This window comes from Phyllobates terribilis, unplaced genomic scaffold, assembly GCF_046119375.1.
Source record: "Phyllobates terribilis strain yellow unplaced genomic scaffold, ASM4611937v1 Scaffold_7__3_contigs__length_470593459, whole genome shotgun sequence".
Lineage (NCBI taxonomy): Eukaryota > Metazoa > Chordata > Amphibia > Anura > Dendrobatidae > Phyllobates > Phyllobates terribilis.
Window position 1 is genome coordinate 419,862,862 of NW_027362767.1, and position 23,800 is coordinate 419,886,661.

The 23,800-nt window shown below is 44.4% G+C and overlaps 1 protein-coding gene across 1 annotated transcript in view; it reads left to right on the forward strand.

The window, feature by feature from the left end:
• The window catches only part of LOC141155583 (uncharacterized), a 184,648-nt gene that overhangs the window by 105,632 nt on the left and 55,216 nt on the right, over nucleotides 1-23,800 (forward strand). The window contains exons 25-33 of the mRNA XM_073642453.1: nucleotides 11,429-11,479; nucleotides 11,621-11,671; nucleotides 11,874-11,924; nucleotides 12,054-12,104; nucleotides 12,260-12,316; nucleotides 12,890-12,937; nucleotides 19,442-19,537; nucleotides 20,381-21,067; nucleotides 21,307-21,396. Of these exons, the coding sequence (XP_073498554.1) occupies nucleotides 11,429-11,479; nucleotides 11,621-11,671; nucleotides 11,874-11,924; nucleotides 12,054-12,104; nucleotides 12,260-12,316; nucleotides 12,890-12,937; nucleotides 19,442-19,537; nucleotides 20,381-21,067; nucleotides 21,307-21,396 (1,182 nt within the window). The remainder of the gene's footprint in view (nucleotides 1-11,428; nucleotides 11,480-11,620; nucleotides 11,672-11,873; nucleotides 11,925-12,053; nucleotides 12,105-12,259; nucleotides 12,317-12,889; nucleotides 12,938-19,441; nucleotides 19,538-20,380; nucleotides 21,068-21,306; nucleotides 21,397-23,800) is intronic.

Genomic DNA, 23,800 nt, shown 5'->3' on the forward strand with positions numbered 1-23,800 from the left:
AGTCCTACAGGGGGTGCTTGTCTTAATTGGCACTATGGAACCAGCCTTCATTGCCAGATCCCGCAGCCCACATAGGAGTCACCTAAACTGCAGGCACCATAGAGTCGGCTAACCCGACCCCAACACGACAGGACAACGCATTGGAGGCAAAGTGACGTTGACACTACCCGGAAACAGCTGGTGTGCTGAAACCAGGCTGGGCAGGAGGGAGTACCCGTGCCAAAGACACTGCCGAGAACCAGCTGACGGTGCTGGAACTCGGATGGGTAGCAGAAGGTACAAGAGCCAAAGAAACTACCGAGGACCAGCTGACGGTACTGGAACTCGTTTAATAAGCAGGAGGTACCTGTGCCAGAAAGCACTACCAAGGACAAGCAGACGTTGGTGGAACTTGGATACCGAGAAGGAGGCACCTAAGCCAAAGGCACTGCTGAGAACCAGCTGACGGTAATGAAACTTGGATGGGTAGCAGAAGGTACCCATGAAAAAAAAAGTTGCAAGGCCGCGAGCCGGCCGCAGTTACCGAAACCCACAGTCCTACAGGGGGTGCTTGTCTTATTGGCACTATGGAACCAGCCTTCATTGCCAGATCCCGCAGCCCACATAGGAGTCACCTAAACTGCAGGCACCATAGAGTCGCCTTTCTCGACCACAACACGACAGGACAACGCATTGGAGGCAAAGTGACGTTGACACTACCCAGAAACAGCTGGCGTGCTGGAACCAGGCTGGGCAGGAGGGAGTACCCGTGCCAAAGACACTGCCGAGAACCAGCTGACGGTACTGGAACTCGGATGGGTAGCAGAAGGTACAAGAGCCAGTGGAACTACCGAGGACCAGCTGATGGTACTGGAACTCGGTTACTAAGCAGTAGGTACCTGTGCCAGAAAGCACTACCAAGGACCAGCAGACATTGGTGGAACTTGGATACCGAGAAGGAGGCACCTAAGCCAAAGGCACTGCCGAGAACCAGCTGATGGTACTGGAACTCGGATGGGTAGCAGAAGGTATCCATGAAAAAAAAGTTGCAAGGCCGCGAGCCGGCCGCAGTTACCAAAACCCACAGTCCTACAGGGGGTGCTTGTCCTATTGGCACTATGGAACCAGCCTTCATTGCCAGATCCCGCAGCCCACATAGGAGTCACCTAAACTGCAGGCACCATAGAGTCGGCTAACCCGACCACAACACAACAGGACAACGCATTGGAGGCAAAGTGATGTTGACACTACCCGGAAACAGCTGGCGTGCTGGAACCAGGCTGGGCAAGAGGGAGTACCCGTGCCAAAGACACTGCTGGGAAACAGCTGGTGGTGCTGGAACCCAGGGTAAAAACTAAAAACAGAGTGGAGCCAGAGGCCTAATTGGAGAAACTTTAAAATCAGTAGTAGACTAGTAGTGTGAATGTGGACAGAGCAGGAGAAATTGCCGTACACACAGCAGTGGAACAGCTGACGTTACTGAACCCCAATAACACGGCAGCAAGTGTTGACTGTGCAGACGGCAATTCTGAGCACCAACTGGCGGTGTTGGAGCTCAGGGATAATACTGAAAACAGAGGAGCCAGAGGTGCAATTGGAACAACTTTAAAATCTGTAGTAATGTGAATGTGGACAGAGCAGGAGAAATTGCCGAAGACTCACAGCAGGAGAACAGCTGATGTTACTGATCCCCAATAACACGGCAGCAAGTGTTGACTGTGCAGACGGCACTTCTGAGCGCCAACTGGCGGTGTGGGAGCTCAGGGATAATACTGAAAACAGAGGAGCCAGAGCTGTAATTGGAGCAACTTTAAAATCTGTAGTAATGTGAATGTGGACAGAGCAGGAGAAATTGCCGAAGACACACAGCAGGGGAACAGCTGACGTTACTGATCCCCAATAACACGGCAGCAAGTGTTGACTGTGCAGACGGCACTTCTGAGCGCCAACTGGCGGTGTTGGAGCTCAGGGATAATACTGAAAACAGAGGAGCCAGAGGTGTAATTGGAAAAACTTTAAAATCTGTAGTAGTGTGAATGTGGACAGAGCAGGAGAAATTGCCGTACAAACAGCAGGGGAACAGCTGACATTACTGAACTCCAATAACACTGGAGCAAGCGTTGACTGTGCAGACGGCACTTCTGAGCAGCAACTGGCGGTGTTGTAGCTCAGGGATTACATTTCAGGTGGTAGAAACATGAACACAACAGGAGACCTGGATACTGTTGCCAACCAATTATTTATTCTGGAAGAGGACTGGCAAATTCATGCGAGATCCATGCCTTGTTCATTTTCAGAAAAGTAAGCCGGTCATCGTTATCGGAGGATAGGCGCATGCGGCGGTCTGTTAGTACACCACCTGCGGCACTAAAGACGCGTTTCGATAATACACTAGCAGCAGGAAAAGCCATCACCTCCAATGCATACTGGCTAAGCTCTGGCCATGTATCCAGCTTAGAGACCCAAAACTTGAAGGGGGAAGAGCCGTCTGGGAGTACACTGAGAGGGCAATACATGTACTCAGTCATAATCTGACGGAAACATTGCCTCCTGCTGACTGGAGCCGTCTGTGATGGTGTAGACATTTGTGGCGGCAGGGACACAAAACTTTGCCACATTTGGGCCATACTGGTCTTGCCTTGTGCTGAGGCGCTGCTTCTGCTCCCTCTTTGTGCAGAGCTTCCTCCACTGCCTTGACGCACTGAGCTGCTTTGTAAAGCACTAGCAGCACTACTCTCGGTTGAAATGGAGAACATGATGGAATGCACCAGTGCATCTTGGTACTCCCGCATTTTACGCTCCCGGTTCAACGGTGTTATGAGCCTATGTAATTTGTCCCGGTAGCGAGGATCTAGGAGGGTGGACACCCAATAATCAGCCGTGTTGAGAATGTGGGCGATGCGGCGGTCGTTTCTCAGGCACTGCAGCATGAAATCAACCATGTGCTGCAGACTGCCAACTGGCCAAGAAACTCTGTCCCCTGCTTGAGGCGTGACCTCTGCCTGCTCTGCATCACCCCACCCTCACTCTAGATACTGACTACTAGAGCATTGTGTACCTCCCTCCTCTGGACAGATGTCTTCCTCCTCCATTGACTCCTCCTCATCCTCCTCACAAAGTGTTCCCTGCCTAGGCCTTTGTGAGGAACCACGTTGCGCAGACTGTATAGAAGCAGATGGCATTTGTGACTCCTCATCCTCCACCTCTTCCATAACCTCCTCCCTTAGTGCTTGCAGTGTTTTTTCAAGCAGGCAGATAAGGGGGATAGTCATGCTGACTGGTGCATCATCTGCACTCGCCATCCGCGTGGAATAATTGAAGGCACGCAAAACGTGGCAAATGTCCTTCATAGAGGCCCACTCAGTGGTGATGAAGTGTGAACGGCGCGCACTGCGAATTGTTTGCGCCTGCTGCAGCTGGTACTCCATTACTGCTGCCTGCTGCTCACACAACCTCTCCAACATATGTAGCGTTGAATTCCACCTGGTGGGTAGGTCACATATGATGCGATGTTCCGGAAGACGTAATCGGCGCTGCAGAGCTGCAATGCGCTATCTTGCATTGCTAGAACGCCGCAAGTGAGCGCACTCTATGCGGTCCTTGTGCAGCAGTGCATCAAGATCCGGATAGTCCCTCAAAAAACTCTGCACGACCAAGTTGAGCACATGTGCCAGACATGGGATGTGAGTGAGGTTGCCTGAGGTTCACGGGTCGATGTGGAGGTAGACCGTGACGGCTCCTGCAGCGCTGATTCAGAGGAACTGGAGTATGAGGAGGAGTCAATGTGTACAGACTGGATTCTTGCAATCATTGGAGTTGGCAGAACATGTACAGCGCCACTCTCAAGATCTGTACCCGGCTCCACAACATTTACCCAATGGGCAGTGGGACTGCCAATGCCATAAAGTTACTGAAGGTGTCAATTTCCACCAGCCTGAATGATAGCATTTCAAGGGCCAGTAGTTTTGCAATGCCAGCATTCAGAGCCTGTGTTCGGGGGTGGTTTGCCGAGTGTGGGCACCTTTTCTCCCATACCTGTGCTATTGATGGCTGTAGACTGGCCTGGGAGTGTGAGGATGACAGGGAAAGTGGTGCTGTGGGTGGAATTACACTGTGTCTCTGTACAACAGTGCCAGAGGTTCTTCCATGGCGATCCTGTGAGGAAACCGAACCAGCTGTGTGTGAGCTGGAGGAAGAGGCTACAACACGAGCTGAAGAGGTGGTAGGTGGCGCTGTAGGTTGGCCTAGGTCTTCAGTGTGTTTTTGTAACTCCACCACGTGCTTGTTCCGCACATGTTTCCACATATTTGTGGTATTGAGGTTGCTGACACTTTTCCCTCTTTTCACCTTCTGATTACACAGCTTGCATTTGACAAAGCAAATGTCATCTGCAACTGTGTCAAAAAAGGACCAGGCACTGCAAGTCTTAGGAGCGCCCTCTTTGGATTTTGGAAGAGCCATGCTCCTAATGGGTGCCGAAGTGGAGGCTACAGGCAACCAAGTCTGCCCCCTCCCTCTCCCTCCTTTTTGGGCCTTTCGGGATATCTCTTCCTCAGAGCTGCTCCCACCACCTTCCTGTCCCTCACGCCATGATGGGTCAAGGACCTCATCATCTACACCACCCTCTTCAAACAACTGCTTCTCCTGGGTAGTCTCGACAGCACAGTACGCACCAGAAAGTGGCACCTGAGTATCATCATCAGATGCGCACTGAGGTGTGCTGCTGACCATAGGCACTGGCCCACCCGCCTCTTCAGATTCAGAGAGACAAAACAGTTGCGCATCATTGCATACTACCTCTTCTACAAATTCTCGAATTCTGCTCGGCTGGCCCCCTCTTTCTAAGCCAAGAGATTCAGAGAACAGAAGTAGAGATGGCTCCTGTCCAGGGCTCTCTAACTGCCTGGGCAATTTGGCAGGTGGTGAAGAGACAGATGGATGCTCTTCAGTGCTCAGGACCTGAGAGGATCTGGAACTAATTGAAGTCGATGCGTTAGCTGCCATCCATCCGACAACAGCTTCAATTTGGTCCTCCCACAGCAGTGGGGTACGGCTAGCTCCTACAAAGCTGTGCATAAAGGACTGTTCCCTGGTAAAACTGGGGGATGCTGAGTCACTGGTGCCCGCAGCAGTCACAGAATCCCCACGTCCTCTCCCTGCAGGCACAGAATCCTCACGTCCTCTCCCTGCAGAAACTCCACGCCCACGACCACGGCCACATGCCTTACTCCCTGCCTTCTTCATCTTGGCAGACTGATAAAGATAGGCAGAAAAGTACTAAGGGCTTAGTGTGCTTATTCCTGAACAGCTGCTAACAGGTATAAGAAACACTAATTTTATAAAGTGTGGACTAGACTTTAATATGAGCTAATGTGGCCTACACAACTGTAAAGTGGAGTGTTTGGTGAACTTTATTTAGTTTTTTTTGGTCACAAAAAGACACTGGATGTGCCCAAAGATGTAATACCGATAGTATCACAAACTTTTTGTAGCAATTACAATGCAGGAAGGTAACCTACAATGCAATAGATGAGGCTACAAAAAATAGGCTAATACTAATCTGGCTGGGGCTGCAGGGCACAAGGCTGCAGAATGGCTCCTCTATCTACTCCTATATAGTGTGTTTGGAACCAATGTAGCTGGATACGGATGGAACCACCACACTAATAGGAGAAATCAGGAAAAATGATCAATTAGCAAAAAAGGACAATGTATGAGGCAGTGACGCACCCTGAGTGCACTACAACCAGACGTGGCTGAAGCACACACTACAGCGTGAGCTGCACTCACACACAGAGACCTTGCAGACAGCTGTGAACAGTGCAGATGCAGAGCACTGTGCACTAGCATTGCAAGACAAAATAAAATTTCTCTATCTTCTCCTATATAGTGTGTTTGGAACCAATGTAGCTGGATACGGATGGAACCACCACACTAATAGGAGAAATCAGGAAAAATGATCAATTAGCAAAAAAGGACAATGTATGAGGCAGTGACGCACGCTGAGCGCACTACATCCAGACGTGGCTGAAGCACACACTACAGCGTGCGCTGCACTCACACACAGAGACCTTGCAGACAGCGGTGAACAGCACAGAGAACTGTGCACTAGCGCTGCGAGGCACAGCGATTTATAAAGTAGCTTGGGTAAAGCAGAATAGAGCAAATAGGTAGCTAAAGCTGTCCCTCAGAACAACAGCGTCCTATCCCTAACTGAATTCACAGCAGAGTGAGCTCAAAATGGCGGCGGCGGCTTTTATAGTGCATCATGACATCATTTCAGCAGCCAATCACAGCCATGCCATTAGTTAACATGCCTACATGCCTAACAGGATGTGCCCACACTTCTTAGGATCCTCATTGGCTGAATAAAATGAAACTGGCTCATTGCATTATGGGAACTTCCGATTCCGGTATACGATATTCTAAAAGTATCGGAATTAAGTATCGGAATTCAGATACCGCGAATATCGGCCGATACCCGATATTTCAGTATCGGAATGCTCAACACAACTACTAATCGAAAGTACTTTAAAGCCTATATTTTACTTGAAGAGATGTGCGTAACACACTTTTGATTTGCATTGAATCCACTTTAACAACAACACCTCTATATGCAGTAATTATAAGATGATTCACCATTGGGGCCAGTTTTAGACAAAGTGGTACCCTAAATGCTCACATATTGCACCATCACAAAGAAATATTTTATGAGTCCATTAAACAAGTGCGATGGACAACATTGACGTTGTTCGGCAGTTGTTTATCAGCCTTTTCACGCAGGCTCGCGAAGAATGATGGGCACAAAACAATCACTAGTAGACCAATCTGTCACCCCCATACAGTATCATGTTGTCAGCAGCAGATCTGCAGTTTCCTCCGGGTGATTGGCTGCTGAGAGCAATGATTTTTGTTCTGGCATAACAAATCCATTCAACCAATGAATAAGCAGCATTTTGCTTGCTCGTTGGATGATATTTACACCTATGAACTCTCGTCTGAACTGCCAGTATTTATAAATGCACATGCTCCATACACATACACTGTATGTTAAAGTTACCAGATTTCACAGCCACTGGGTCTCGCGGCAGCTATGAGGCCCTGAAACCTTAAGGGAGACTTTAACCCCTTTCTGACCCAAGCTGCACTAATACGTGTCTGTGCCCTTGGCCTTATGGGCCAGATACCTATTAGTACGCCCTAGCGATTTCGCCTGCACGGAGGCTGTGCCGGCGCGATCTCCACATCTGACACCCGGTACTATGTGCAAAGAGGGGGGGCCGCACCGCTCCCAGCACATTAACCCCCGAAATGCCGCAAACAAAGTTGATCGCAGCATTCCGGGAGCAAGGGGAGGTAAGCGCTGCTTTCTTACCTCCTCTCCGGGGTCCTGCGCTGTCTTTGCCGGGTCCAGGTGGTTGTCATGGTGACCCAATGTCGTCATGACCAAATCCGGGTCACCAGTAGGCAGTAAGCTACTTTGGTCATGCGCATTGCGAGTCCAAAGTAACTTCTGCATGCAGCACTGACAGGCTGTATATAGCGTAGGGATGCTGCTGCATCTCTATGATACATAAGCGATCAGGCTGCAAAAAGTGAAAGTCCCATAGTGGGACATAGTGTACAAATAAAAAAAAGTGCCAGAAAGTGAAAAACATTTTTTAAAAAATTGTAAAAATATTGTAAAAAATGTTTAAAAATAATCTCGCCAAAAATAAAAATATACTGTACCCATAAATACATATTATAATGGAAAAAAAACAAAAAACAATAAAAGTACACATATTTTGGTATTGCCGCGTCCCGAACGACCTGACCTATATAAATGTCCCTCTACTTAACCTCTTTATTGAACACGGTAAAAAATAAAAATAAAAACGAAGCAAAAAACAATGCTTTATCAACATACCGCCAAACAAAAAATGAAATAAAACGCGATCAAAATGACGAATGTAAATAAAAATGGTATCACTGAAAATGTAATATTGTCCCGCAAAAACAAGCTGTCATACAGCTCTCAGAATAAAGTGATGCAAAAACAATTATTTTTTCTATAAAATAGTTTTTATTGTGTAAAAGCGCCAAAACATAAAAAAATTATATAAATGTGGTACCGCTGTAAATGTACTGACCCGAAGAGTAAAGCTGACTTCTCAGTTTTGCTACATGCAGAACGGCATAAAAAAAAAAACAATTCCTGAATTGTTGCTTTTTGTTTATTCTGCCTTCCAAAAATCAAAATAGAAAGCGATCAAAAAATGTCATGTGCCTGAAAATGGTACCAATAAAAACGTCAACTTGTCTCTCAAAAATCAAGCAGTCACATGACTCTGTCGGCCGAAATATGGAAAAATTATAGCTCTCAAAATATGGCGATGCAAAAACTAGTCTTTGCAAAAAAAGGGTTTTTTAGTGTGTGACAGCTGTCAGTCATAAATAAATACCTGATATGAATCTGTTATCATTGTAATCGCACTGACCCAAAGAATAAAGTCATCTAATCACTTATACTGCATGAGGAAAGGCATAAAAAATAAATTCTAGGGTTAGGGTTGCGCTAGGGTTGGGTTTGGGCTAGGGTTGGGATTTTTTCAAAAGTAAAGAAACAAAATGACAATGATATGGCGACTAGTATTGAGTGCAAGTGCTCATTACTTGAGTTTGCATCGGGTGCTCGGGTATGCACAGAGTATCACGGGTGCTCAAGTGACATGCTCGAGTCTCCGTCCCATATATTTTGCAGCTATTATACAGCCAACAAAAACCTTACGGGGATCGCCTGCCATGTAGGAGCGATCCCCGCATGTTTTTTTGGGGTTGTTTCTTAACCGTGAAACATGCGGGACGAGGACTCGAGCATCTGCGATACATGGTGCATACCCGAGTACCCGATACAAACTCAAGTAGCGAGCACTTGCGCTCAAGACTAATGACAACATATTTAATATGATGACCTAATGTTATTAAATTCTGTGTCGTACCTCTGGTTTCAAAATGTTCACTATACCCCTTGATAAAATCCTTGAGGGGTGTAGTTTCCAAAATGGGGTCACTTGTGGGGAGTTTCCACTGTTTAGGCACATGAAGGGCTCTCCAAATGCAACATGGCATCCGCTCTTGATTCCAGCCAATTTTGCGTTCAAAAAGTCACACAGTGCTCCTTCCCTTCTGTACCCTGCTGAGTGCCCAAACAATGTATTTTCCTCACATATGGGGTATCAGCGTACTCAGGATAATTTGCACAACAGTTTTTGGGATCCATTTACTTTTCTTACCCTTGTGAAAATATAAAAATTGGGGCTAAAAGATCATTTTTGTGGAAAAAGTTTGTTTTTTTAATTTCACGGTACTCACCACACATCTAGATAAGTTCCCTGAGTGGTCTAGTTTCCAAAATGGTTTCACTTGTGGGGGGTTTCCACTGTTTAGACACATCAGGGGCTCCCCAAATGCGACATGCATCCGCTATTTTTATTCAAGCTAATTTTACATTCAAAAAGTCAAATGGCGCTCCTTAACTTCCGTTCCCTGCATGCACCCAAAAAGAGGTTTTCCACCACATATGGGGTATCGGCTTATTCAAGAGAAATTGCACAACAAACTGCATGGTGCAATTTCTCCTGTTACGCTTATGAAAATGCAAAATTGGGGGCTGAAAAACATTTTTGTGGGAAAAATGTGAAAATTTTATTTTTATGGCTCAATGTTATAAACTTCTGTGAAGCACCTTGGGGTGTTCCCCACACATCTATATAAGTTCCCTGAGCGGTTTTGTTTTCAAAATGGTGTCACTTGAAGGGGATTTTCACTGTTTAGGCACATCAGGGGCTCCCAAACCGCAACATGGCATCTGCTAATTATTCAGGCAAATTTTACATTAAAAAAGTCAAATGGCGCTCCTTCCGTTTCGAGCTCTGCCATGCGCCCAAAGAGTTTTTCTGCATATATGGGGTATCTGAGTGTTCAGTAGACATTGCATAACAAAGTTTGGGGTCCATTTTTGTCCTACTACCATTGTGAAAAAAAAAATTGTTCAAACCACATTGGGAGGTAAAGGTGTTAAGGTTACTAGAGTTCCCAGCTGCTGGGACACCTGGAGACTGTGAATTAAGGCTCCAAGAGTTCACAGCCACCGGGTCTCATGGCAGCTGTGAGGCTCAGAAACCCTAATTGAGCTTTTAAGGGAGACTTTAAGGTTATTGGAGTTTCCAGCTTATGGGACACCTGGAAGATGTGAACTAAGGTTACTAGAGTTCACAGCCTCCAGGTGTTCAAGAAGCAGGGAACTCCACATAGTCACTGGGTCACGCAGAGCACAGTCTGGCAGTCCGCCAGTCCATGTGACTCGGCAGAATCTCTGCAGTACGTCAGACTGCTGGACTGCAATCTGCGTGGTACGGCGGCAGCGCAGTCTGGCAGTCTTAGGTGCTACATCGATGTAACCTCACTGACGTCACTGAGGTCGCATCAATTCATAGCCGGCTGGTCTCGCGGAGCTGCATGCCTGGTAGTGGTGGCTGAGAAAGCCTATGGAGCGTCATTACGGCGCTCCATATGCTTCAGACAACGTGGGGCATCGCTGGATAGTTGGACTATTTTGGAAGTGCATGGAATTTGTTTTATTAATAAATGGGAGAACGAGGGCATTTATCGGAGAGTGTTTTTGTGAATAAAGGATTTTTTGTGTCTGTTTTTTTCCTTTCTCTTACTGGGTTAGTAATGGGAGTGTCTGATAGACACCTTTCCATTATTAACCCCAAGGGTTGATGCCAGCTGTGATTTTTGACAAATCACAGCTGTCATCAAACCCAAATCCCATTACCCTGATTGCTACCGCACCAGGGTAAACGGACGAGCTGAGACAGGGTGTCAGAACTGGCACATCTAATGTGATGTGTAAGTTCTGTTGCGGCTGCAGGCTTGTATTTTTAGGCTGGGAAGGAGCCAACAACCATGGACCTTCCCAGCCTGATAATATCAGCCCACAGCTGTATGCTTTAGCTAGCTATTAAAAGTAGGGGGATCTTATGTCATTTTTTTAAAAATATTTACTTATTGCTAAAAATTACAGGCCACTTAACAGTGGAGGCCCGCAAGTGAGCACTTCTGGCCGGCGGCTGCCGTCAGCGCCGATAGCAGCTGATTGGTGGGGGTGCCACGTGCGGGACTCCGGCTAATCATACATTGATGCCCTATCCTATGGATATGGCATCAATCTAAAAGTAGTGGACAACCCCTTTAATATCTTTGCCTCTCTGCCTTCAGCCATGACCGCATCCACAACTTCAGCTAAAATTTATTCGCCTATTACTACTTGTAAGTTTCGGGTATTTTTGTCATAAAAAAATGAAAAATAAAAAACACAAATTCCCCGTACATTTAGAATGAGACTTCCTCAGGGGATGTAAACTGATTGCATTTCAATAACATATTTTCCTTTTTGCTGCAGCTCCTGATACATCATCAGCTCCGACTACAGTCACATCACGTCTTACTACTGGTGAGTTATTGGATGTTTTCTCCATAACAAAAAAAAATAAATAAATGAAATCCTCAGTGAGATGTACAAAGGTTACAGATGGGAGAAACATAGTTTGTTGCTGCTATATTTGATATGAATAACTTTGTTTTTTTTCTACAGTTCCAACGACATCAACAACCTCAACCCCAATCACTTCTCCTGTGACTACTTGTAAGTAGAGGTTGTTGATTCCTCACTTGTTACTGTTGGGAGTTCGGCATTTTGGTCATTAGGAAACCTCAAAATAGGAATTGAAAAACAAAAGTAACAATACATTATAAATGTGACATAACATGAGACAAACATGAGGGAAAATCATTTTTGTTACTATTCCAATTCCTGTAGATTAATAACTTTGCATTTTTGTCTTCAGCTACGACCGCATCCACAACCTCAGCTACAATAACTTCACCTATTACCACCGGTGAGTTTTGGGTTTTTTTGTCATGAAAAAACCTTAAAAGCAAAACACAAATTCTCCGTATGTTTAGAATGAGACTTCCTCAGGGAATGTAAACTGTTTTTTCTTAATAACTTTTCCTTTTTTGTGCAGCTCCTGATACATCATCGGCGCCGACTACAATCACCTCACTTCTTACTACTGGTGAGTGTTTGGATGTATTGACACTAACAAAGGAAAAAGTAAAAGTAACTAAAAATATGCAAAAAATGAAATCCTTAGTGTGACATGCAATGGGGAACAAGGTTTTGTTACCACTATGATTGATGTTAAATGAATAACTTTACCTTTTATTACAGTTCCGACTACATCAACATCCACAACCCTGAGTACAACTCTCTCACTGTTAACTACAAGTTAGTATTGTATCATTTTATTATGAAGCAAAAAAAGAAATAAATAAAGGAGGAAGAAATTTTGTAGATGTTTTGGCTAAAACTGAAATAATTCAGTTGTTAGATGATACCTCCACTATCATCTCCAAAACCAACTACGACCTCCTCTCCAGAGACCACTGGCAAGTTTTTAAGCTCATTTTCCTGTTCTCTTCTTGTTTTTTGGACGTGGTCACATGCTTTCCACTGCTTTCTTATTGCTGAGATGCAGGGGATATGGAGATATCTATTAAAAAGAACAGAGCTCGAAACATTATACATATATATTGGTACTTAAACTGTAGGTGCAGTAACCATAAATTACTCCCAAGGCCTCAGTGACTGACCGCCATGTAGGAAACTCCTCATTTTTCTAAAATAAAAATTACTTTAAATATTTTGTCACTTATTACTATTAATTTTTTTTTCCTTGAAACCACTGAAGAAAATATAGCAAACTTTTCTAAATAAAGAATTAAGATGTGACATATACAGTACATAAGGAAAACGTTACCAGGCTGATTTGAGGATTAAAAATTGTGTTTTTTTCTACAGCTCCAAGTACATCAACAATCTCAACAACCACTCCACGTCTTACTACTGGTAAGTTATTGGTATACTTGTAGTTAGCGGTGAGTATAAACTTTTAAAATCTTACTTTTACTTTGCTGTGGGATCTGATGAAACCTTAGAGTATAATAAGAGACATTCAATTTGTGGAGAATAACTTTGCTGCAATTTGAATCTCCTGGGAAAATCCACGTGATTTGGAGAATTAAAATTTTGTCAGATCTACTCATCAATAGTATTGAGACATGGTATAGTTAATGTGCTATGTGATAAAGGGGTTGTATGTTCTTCTGCTAACAGTCTGCAGTCATTCTATGTGACTGCAGACTTTTGAATCCTTACAGCCTGCACACCGCACACTGTCAGGATTCTCCAGTGTTGCTGCCAACAGCGATATGCATGATTCCGGTCTCATTCCGACTAGACATACTCAGCCTCGCTTTAATACAAGTGAAGTGTGCGAGGACCAGCAAGTCTAGTCGGCACATGACCGCATGTATAGAAATCGCATACTTGTGCTCACATGAACACCGCTCTCAGCAGCAACACTGGGAAATCCTGACAGTGTGGTGCACATGCTGTCAAAGTTCAGAAGCCTGCAGTCAGATAAAGTGATTGCAGACTTTTAGAAGAAGACTGGACAACTCCTTTAAGTTACAAAATTCTACATCTGTAAATGAGAGTAACTTTTTACCTATTTATTTGATATTTCATAATAACTTTTCGTAGATTAACCAATAGGGTGGCACCGGCCCAGCAGAAAACCATGGGATCTTCTGGTGAACCCAAGCTCTCATACAGTCATGTCTTGCAAAGGTCTCACAGACAGAAACTCCATTAGTAATTGACTTTTAAAGGAGATGTTCACTACTACGACAATCCCTTCTCAATATGAACGTTTTCCCCCTTTAAAATAGAAACACCTATAATCATCTCCCCAACCAGTGCCATTCCAGCGGTGTTGGTACACATGTTCCGGGGGGCTCACGTGAGGTTATGTCTCATGAGTCCTGCGCCCAATCAGTGCTGGCATTCCTGTCCCCACCTTTGGACGTATAAGTACTCAAGAGTAAGTGAGCAGCCAGCGCTGATTGGGGGTAGGGCTTGCGTGATTTAACAACCTCACGTGAGCCCCAGGAATGCTAGTGTCTTCACCGCTGGAACGGCACAGGAGGCGAGTATAGGTGCTTTTATTTTCAAGGGGGGCGAACATTCAGATTGAGAAGGTGTTGTTCTAGCAGTGGACACCCCCTGTAAGCCAATCTCTTAACAGAAGTATCATTTTTTTTATGTGATGATTCTAAAACACCCAGTTTATACAGGTCAGATTATTTTAAACTCTTTCTTTTTATATAGCTCCATCTACATCACCATACCTAAGCACAACCATTCCAACTATTTTTGGTGTCAATTTACATTAAAAATAAACATTAAAATAAAAGCAAAATATGAAAAAAAAAATTAAAGTTGTGCGACATGGGAAATGTGTAATTTTTACAAAGTATATTGTTTAGTAACTTTCCTTAATTATGGTATAATTCCAGCTACTTCATCAACCCCAACTGCTGCCACTACAAGTAAAGTGTTTTATATTTTTGATACAAAGAAAAAAGTTGTTGTGTTTTATTTGACTAGAATTTCGGTTGTATTTAGTTGCAATTATACTTTTTGTGATACAGCTCAACCTACATTAGATCACCGAATCCAACAATAATCACTTTACTTGTAACTGTTTTTATGTTTTTTTTTATAAACTTCTATTAAAAATAAGGTATGGAATGACAAAAGGAAACCTGTAAATTCAACTAAAACATATTTTAATGTATTGCTAACTTTTGATACATTTTTTGATACATCATTGACTAGTTTACTGTGACATCAACTATTGTGAATGGTGGATGCTGTGTTATCTACTGTATATAGAGGTGGTATCAGTCATTGTACAGGAGGGGGATGATGTGAGCTGTGACATCACTTATTGTGAATGGTGGATCCTGTGTTATCTACTGTATATAGAGGTATTATCAGTCATTTTACGGGAGGGGGAGGAAGTGAGCTATGACATCACCTATTGTGAATGGTGGATCCTGTGTTGTCTACTGTATGTAGAGGTGTTATCAGTCATTGTACAGGAGGGGGAGGAAGTGAGCTGTGACATCACCTATTGTGAATGGTGGATCCTGTGTTGTCTACTGTATATAGAGGTGTAATCAGTCAATGTACAGGAGGAGGAGGACATGAGCTGTGACATCACCTATTGTGAATGGTGGATCCTGTGTTGTCTACTGTATATAGAGGTGTTAGCAGTCATTGTACATGAGGAGGAGGACATGAGCTGTGACATCACCTATTGTGAATGGTGGATCCTGTGTTGTCTACTGTATATAGAGGTGTTATCAGTCATTGTACAGGAGGAGGAGGACATGAGCTGTGACAGCACCTATTGTGAATGGTGGATCCTGTGTTATCTACTGTATATAGAGGTGTTATCAGTCATTGTACAGGAGGAGGAGGACATGATCTGTGACATCACCTATTGTGTATGGTGGATCCTGTGTTATCTACTGTATATAGAGGTGTTATCAGTCATTGTACAGGAGGAGGAGGACATGAGCTGTGACATCACCTATTGTGAATGGTGGATCCTGTGTTATCTACTGTTTATAGAGGTGTTACCAGTCATTGTACAGTAGGGGGAGGAAGTGAGCTGTGACATCACCTATTGTGAATGGTGTGGATCCTGTGTTGTCTACTGTATATAGAGGTGTTATCAGTCATTGTACAAGAGGGGGAAGTGAGCTGTGTAAGGATGAGCGAACCTGAACTGTAAAGTTCAGGGTTCGTATCGGACATTTAGTGTTTGGTACCGAACCCCGACTTTTACTGTACGTCCGTGTTACTATTCGGGTTCGGCACTTCAAGCCCCATCACAGCTATGCCAAGTAATGGCATGGATGTGATTGGCCGGTGTACCACATGATACGGCTTGAGAGTGTAAAATAAATAAATTCTTTTAAAAAATGATGTGTGGTCCCCCGTATTTTTAGAACCAGCCAAGGGAAAGCATACAGCTGTGAGCCTGTTTTATTATGCTGGAAAGGGACAAATATCCATGAACTTTCCCAGCCTATTAGAATCATCCTCTAGATTTCTGATTTGCCTTAGCTCATTATTAAAAATGGGGGGACCCTACAAAAATGATGCTGGGTCCGACCTATTTTTCAGAACCAGCCTAGGCAAAGCAGACAACTGGGGGCTGATACTAATAGGCTGGGAAGGGCTATGGATATTGGCCCCATCTGAGCCTAATAAGACCATCCCTCAGCCGCCCCTGAAATGGCGCATCCATAAGATGCGCCAATTCTTGCTCTTTCCAATGGCTCTGGTGTGTTTTCAATTGGGGCAATGGGATTGTGGGGTTGATGTCAGCTGTGTAATGTCCACTGACATTAAGACCACAGGTTAGTAATGGAGATGTGTCTGTCAGAAACCCACATTACTAACCTAGTGGTCAAAAGTAATAAACACAGAGACAGAAAAGTCCTGTGACATCACCACTTATCATTCTGGTTCTTGCGATGCCCTCGTGTGAATCGGCGCCTGTGAACTGAGGTAACCTTACTGACGTCACCTCAATATACAGCGGCTGGGTCTCGTGGAGTACAGCGTCAGACTTGGCAGTGGCTGCTGCTCCAGTGTATCGAACTTAGCTCTCTGAACAGAGCTCAATACACTGGGTGAAAAAGACGGGGATTGCCGTGGGACCTCCACTTGAAGTACGGTGTGCCCTGTGGATTATTTTTTTATAGTAATAAATGGGAGAAAGAGTGGAATTGTCGGGGAGTGATTTTTACAAATATAGGACTTTTGTGCGTGTGTGTTTGTTTCTTTTTACTATGGGCTTAGTAATGGGGGTATCTGATAGATGCCTCTCCATTACTAACCCCTGGACTTGATATCAGCAGACATTAGACAGGTTACATCAACCCCAAAACTATTACCACGATTGCCAAAGTACCAGGGCAATTGGGAAGAGGTAAGGCTAAGCGTTAGAATTGCTCCGTCTATTGAATGCGCCACTTCTGGGGTGGCTGAGGGTTGGTTTTATTAGGCTGGGAAGGGGCCCATATCCATAGTCCTTCCCAGCCTATTAATAACAGTCCCCAGTTGTCTGCTTTTCTTTACCTGGTTATTAAAAATTGGGGGGACTCCACATCATTTTTTTAGGTTCCCCTCATTTTTTATATACAGCAAAGGCAAAGCAGACCGCAGAGGACTGATTTTAATAGACTGGGATATTTGCTCCTTCTGAGCACACTAAGACCAGGTCATGACTGTCTGTTTTTCCTTGGCTGGGTATTAAAAATAACATAAACCCACGTCGTTTTTTACATTCATTTATTTATTTATTAACAAGTACAGAGAAAATACACACGCAAGGAACTGCTCCACTTGGACCTCCACCTCCTGGTTTAAAATGTATTTATTTTTTATTCTATGTTATTTTAAGTAATTTTCCTATCGACATTTGTTTGCAGGGCCTTTGTCCTGCTCTTGCCCCCATTTTGCTTCCTTTTGCAGCCCCCTAGCCCTTACTATGACAATTTTACAGCACTAAAGTTAGGGTTCCTATTAATTTATTTGTAGTCCGGGGTCAAGTTCTGTTATCCAAACTGAACTTTCGACTCTAGTTCGGCCGAAATCGCCAAACCCGAACTTCCACGGATCCGTTCATCCCTAGAGCTGTGACATCACTTATTGTGAATGGTGGATCCTGTGTTATCCACTGTATATAGAGGTGTTATCAGTCATTGTACAGAAGGAGGAGGAAGTGAGCTGTGACATCACCTATTGTGAATGGTGGATCCTGTGTTATCCACTGTATATAGAGGTGTTATCAGTCATTGTACAGAAGGAGGAGGAAGTGAGCTGTGACATCACCTATTGTGAATGGTGGATCCTGTGTCATCTACTGTATATAGAGGTGTTTTCAGTCATTGTACAGGAGGAGGAGGTGAGCTGTGACATCACCTATTGTGAATAGTGGAATGGTGGCTCCTGTGTTATCTACTGCATACTGTATAGAGGTGTAACCTTTCATTTTAATTGTAACGGGTCTGGGAGGCGGAACCTCTGAGCTACTATACAAGGGGGCAGTCCTTGTAAGGGAGTGGGTGGCGACCAGCCAGGCAGTCACAGCAGGTGACCGGGACAGTCTCTGGAAGAACGGGCAGGAGATCACGACAAGTGACTGGGGCAGTCTCTGGGTGAACGGGCAGATGGTCACGGCAAGTGACCGGGACAGTCTCTGGAAGAACGGGCAGAAGATCACGGCAAGTGACTGGGGCAGTCTCTGGGTGAACGGGCAGGTGGTCACGGCAAGTGACCGGGGCAGTCTCTGGGTAAAGGGTTGGTACGACCTCTGGCGGCTGATGGTAGACTTGAGCTCCCAGGTGAGCAGGCGAGAGTCTCTGGTTAAACGGGTGGTCACAGCATGTGACGGCGGAGCCTCCAGGAAGACCAACAGACAGGCGGCAGATGAGCGCTCCCAGGAGAGCGGGCAGAAGTCTCTGGACAGGCGGGTGGTCACAGCACGTGACGGCAGAGCCTCCAGGTAGGCTAGCAGACAGGCAGATGAGCGCTCCCAGGTGAGCGAGCAGGAGTCACTGGACAGGCAGGTGGTCACAGCATGTGACGGCGGAGCTTCCAGGTAGACTAGCAGGCAGGTAGCAGGTGAGCGCTCCCAGGTGAGCGGGCAAGCTGGTCCATAGACAGACTGACGGGAGTAGGAAGGCAGACCGTCGGACCTCAGGCAAGCAGGCAGGTGGCTGGTGTGCGCTCCCAGGTGAGCGGGCAGGCTGGTCCTTAGACAGACTGACAGGAGTAGCAAGGCAGACCGTCGGACCTCAGACTAGCAGGCAGGTAGCAGATAATCAGGCAGGAATCTGGCAGGTAACTGGCAGGTAACTGGCAACGGGACCTGAGGGCTGAAGCAGAGTAGTGAACAGTGCAACAACATTGCTCGGGCACCTCCATTTTGGAGGAGGTGCCTTATATATGGTAAAGTCCTCCGGCCATTGGCCGGGGACTCCTTAGGACGGCGCGCGCGGCCCCTTTAAGAGGGAGGGAGGGCGCGCGCGCGCGCCCTAAGCACAGTGGCCGGGAAGGAGCGCGCGCTGCCAGCAGAGCGGGAGAGGGACGCCGGGCACGGAGCAGAGCGGTGAGGGGAACAGCGTCCCTGCCTAGCAGAGGGCAGGGACGCCGGCACTACATTAATGAATGAGATGACCGATATTTAACCCACTAAGGACACGGCCTATTTTAACCATATTGTCATTAGAAAACCCTATTTTTTTCTATTTGGATTACAACTTAATCTAAATTTCTTGTTTCATTATATTCCTATAAGGAAAATACTCCGTAGAGGTGAGAAACTGAACAGATGTTAGGCTCAGCTTATATAATAAATGTATAATAAAGGTAAACACTATATAAAAATAACGTTGATCATAATCGGGCTTTCTTAACAATATCCAGAAAAGAAACACTGCTGGTGCCTCCCTCAACGCTGCAATCCAAATATGTACTACTACAACCATTATAACTGCCCGCTTATCCCGTGTGACTGTCCACGTAAGTAAGATTCACCCCAGTGTTGCCCAATACAAATATTCACCTCATTTATAAAGTTACTGCATAGTAGATATACAATAACCCTTTAAGGTCTATTTCAGCCAATATGTGAAAACTCTATTTCATAATATTAATATCTTTGCTTTCAAAGAGTTATTACTTGTTTTCTGACTGCTTTAGGGCTTATACTTATTTTTTATGCAGAATGACTTATATTTTTTGTGGATAAAATATGGGGGTATTACTGTGAGGGCTTCATACTGTTTGCGGGAGAACTGCGGGGGCATCCATGTGTGGTGTACTGTGGGGAGAAATTGTGGGGGGAAATCACTGTGGATTGAATCATATTGTGTATGTTGGGGGGCAGATGTCGGAACATAATATTGTATGGAGGTCATGAAAGGGATATCACAGTGGAAGAGTGCACTGGCTTCAATAGGGGCATTATGCACTGTCCTCTTCTTGTCTTTAAAAAGTTGGAAGGTACAGTATGCTTTTCTGTCACTGCATCTATGCATCATTGCCCTACCAACTCCATAGAATATTTTCATTTCTGGGGTTTTTCTCCCAATTTTGACTTTTGCTTCCTAGCCCTATGATTTTTATGTACCCCTTTGCCCATCTCCTTTACTACTATGCAGTAACAGAGACTTACATAGGTAACTGGGTAGAGTTATAAAAAACTGTCGTACCAGACTCAAGCGACACAAAGTTACATGTCATCACCTATGTTAGGCATGTCACTGTCCATATCACATTTGCTATGTGCCCATTGCCAACCATCACATTCTCATTTTTGATTGGAGTGACATAAGTTAATTGGTTATTTTTTTATTGGTTTAGGCATTACTACTACACAAAGCCCAAGAACTACAAGCATGCCGCCTACTACCATACAAATCCCAACAACTACAACTATGACACCTAATACCACTGAACGCCCAACTACTACAACCATGACATCTATTACCACACACAGCTCAACAACTGCAACCATGACATCTACTACCACAGGACGCTCAACAACTGCAACCATGACATCTACTACCACAGAACGCCCAACAAATACATCAATGACATCTACTATTTCTACAGAACGCTCAACTCCTACAACCATGACACCTAATACCACTGAACGCCCAACTACTATAGCCATGACATCTATTGCCACATACCGCCCAACAACTGCAACCATGACATCTACTACCACAGGACTCTCAACAACTAGAACTATGACACCTACTGCCACAGAACGCCCAACAACTACATCTATGACATCTACTATTTCTACAGAACGCTCAACTCCTACAACCATGACACCTAATACCACTGAGCGCTCAACTATTACAACCATGAAATCTATTACCACACACAGCCCAACAGCTGCAACCATGACATCTACTACCACAGGACGCTCAACAACTACAACTATGACATCTACTACTTCTATAGAACGCTCAACACGTACAACCATGACACCTAATACCACGGAACGCTCAACAACTGCAACCATGCCATCTACTCCTGAAGGTACGTTTTTTAACTTACTAAACTTATCAGAGGGAACTGGCTTTTCAGTCTCACTATCTGGATTCTTTCCAATGGCAGAGTTTCTCCACCAAAATATTTTGTTTTTGCAAAATCAAACCCATGCAGCCGAAACTACAGTATTGCTTTTCGTATTCACCTTTTTCATTGGCTGAGATGGCAGACAATGCCCACCTTATAGAAAAAACAATGATAATAATATTCATGTCTTCTAAACATAGGAAAGGATCAGTGCTGGTGCCTTCCTGAAAACTGCAGCCCAGAAATGTACTACAGTAATCTATGTCCTCTGACACCGTGTCAATGTCCGGGTAAGTAAGATTTACCTCTATATTATGGAGCACATGTGATAACTAGAGACAAGCAAATCTTTTGAAATTTGAAGTCACCACCTTCACCAAAGTTTCACACGAAAATAGTTTGACTACTAATCGAATGTACTTTAAAGTCTATATTGTACCTGAAGAGATGTGCGTGGCACACTTTTGATTTGCATTGAATCCACTTGCTCAACAACACCTCTATATGCAGTAATTATAAGATGATTCACCATTGGGGCCAGTTTTAGACAAAGTGGGACCCCAAGTGCTCACATATTGCACCATCACAAAGAAATATTTTATCAGTCCGTTAAACAAGTGCGATGGACAACATTGACGTCGTTCGGCAGTTGTTTATCAGCCTTTTCACGCAGGCTTGCGAAGAATGATGGGCACAGAACAATCACTAGTAGATCAATCTGTCACCCCCATACAGTATCATGTTATCAGCAGCAGATCTGCAGTTTACTCCGGGTGATGTGCTGCTGAGAGCAATGATTTTTGTTCCGGCATAAGGAATCCATTCAACCAATGAATAAGCAGCATTTTGCTTGCTCATTGGATGATATTTACACCTCAGAACTCTCGTCTGAACTGCCAGTATTTATAAATGCACATGCTCCATACACATACACTGTATGTTAAAGTTACCAGATTTCACATCCACTGGGTCTCGCGGCAGCTATGAGGCCCAGAAACCTTAAGGGAGACTTTAACCCCTTTCTGACCCGAGGTGTACTAATACGTGTCTGTGCCCTGGGCCTTATGGGCCAGATACCTATTAGTATGCCCTGGCAATTTTGCCTGCACAGAGGCTATGCGGGCGCGATCGCCACCGGGTGTCAGCTGATTGTCACAGCTGACACCAGGTACTATGTTCAAAGAGTGGGGCCGCACCACTCCCAGCACATTAACCCCCGAAATGCCGCGAACAAAGTCGATCGCAGTATTCCGGGAGCAAGGGGAGGTAAGCGCTGCTTACTTATCTTCTCTCCGGGGTCCTGCGCTGTCTTTGCCGGGTCCAGGTGGTTGTCATGGTGACCCAATGTCGTCATGATGAAATCCGGGTCATCAGTAGGCAGGAAGCTACTTTGGTCATGCGCATTGCACGTCCAAAGTAGCTTCTGTATGCAGCACTGACAGGCTGTATATAGCGTAGGGATGCTGCTGCATCTCTATGATACATAAGCGATCAGGCTGCAAAAAGTGAAAGTTCCATAGTGGGACATAGTGTACAAATAAAAAAAAGTGCCAGAAAGTGAAAAACATTTTTTAAAAATATTGTAAAAAATGTTTAAAAATAATCCCCCCAAAAATAAAAATATACTGCTGTACCCATAAATACATATTATTATGGAAAAAAAAAAAATACAAGAAGAGTACACATATTTTGGTATCGCTGCATCCCGAACGACCTGACCTATATAAATGTCCCTCTAGTTAACCTCTTTATTGAACACAGTAAAAAATTAAAATAAAAACAAAGCAAAAATCAATGCTTTATCATCATACCGCCAAACAAAAAATGAAATAAAGCGCGATCAAAAAGACAAATGTAAATAAAAATGGCACTGAAAATGTCATAGTCCCGCAAAAAACAAGCTGTCATACAGCTCTCAGAATAAAGTGATGCAAAAACAATTCTTTTTTCTATAAAATTGTTTTTATCGTGTAAAAGCGCCAAAACATAAACAAATTATATAAATGTGGTACCGCTGTAAATGTACTGACCCGAAGAGTAAAGCTGACTCAATTTTGCCACATGGAGAACGGCATTAAAAAAAAACAATTCCTGAATTGTTGGTTTTTTTTTATTCTACCTCCCAAAAATCGAAATAGAAAGCGATCAAAAAATGTCATGTGCCTGAAAATGGTACCAATAAAAACGTCAACTTGTCTCTCAAAAATCAAGCAGTCACATGACTCTGTCGGCCGAAATATGGAAAAATTATAGCTCTCAAAATATGGCGATGCAAAAAATAGTCTTTGCAAAAAAAAAGGGTTTTTTAGCGTGTGGCAGATGGCAATCATAAAAACCGGATATGAATCTGTTATCATTGTAATCGCACTGACCCAAAGAATAAAGTCATCTAATCACTTATACCGCACTAGGAAAGGCATAAAAAATAAATTCTAGGGTTAGGGTTGTGCTAGGGTTAGGGTTGGGCTAGGGTTGGGGTTGAGCTAGGGTTGGGATTTTTTTCAAAAATAAAGAAACAAAATGACAACTATAAGGTGACTAGTGTTGAGTGCAAGTGCTCACTACTTGAGTTTGCATCAGGTGCTTGGGTATGCACAGAGTATCGCGGGTGCTTGAGTGACATGCTCGAGTTTCCTTCCCATATATTTTGCAGCTGTTATACAGCCAAAAAAAACCTTACGGGGATTGCTTGCC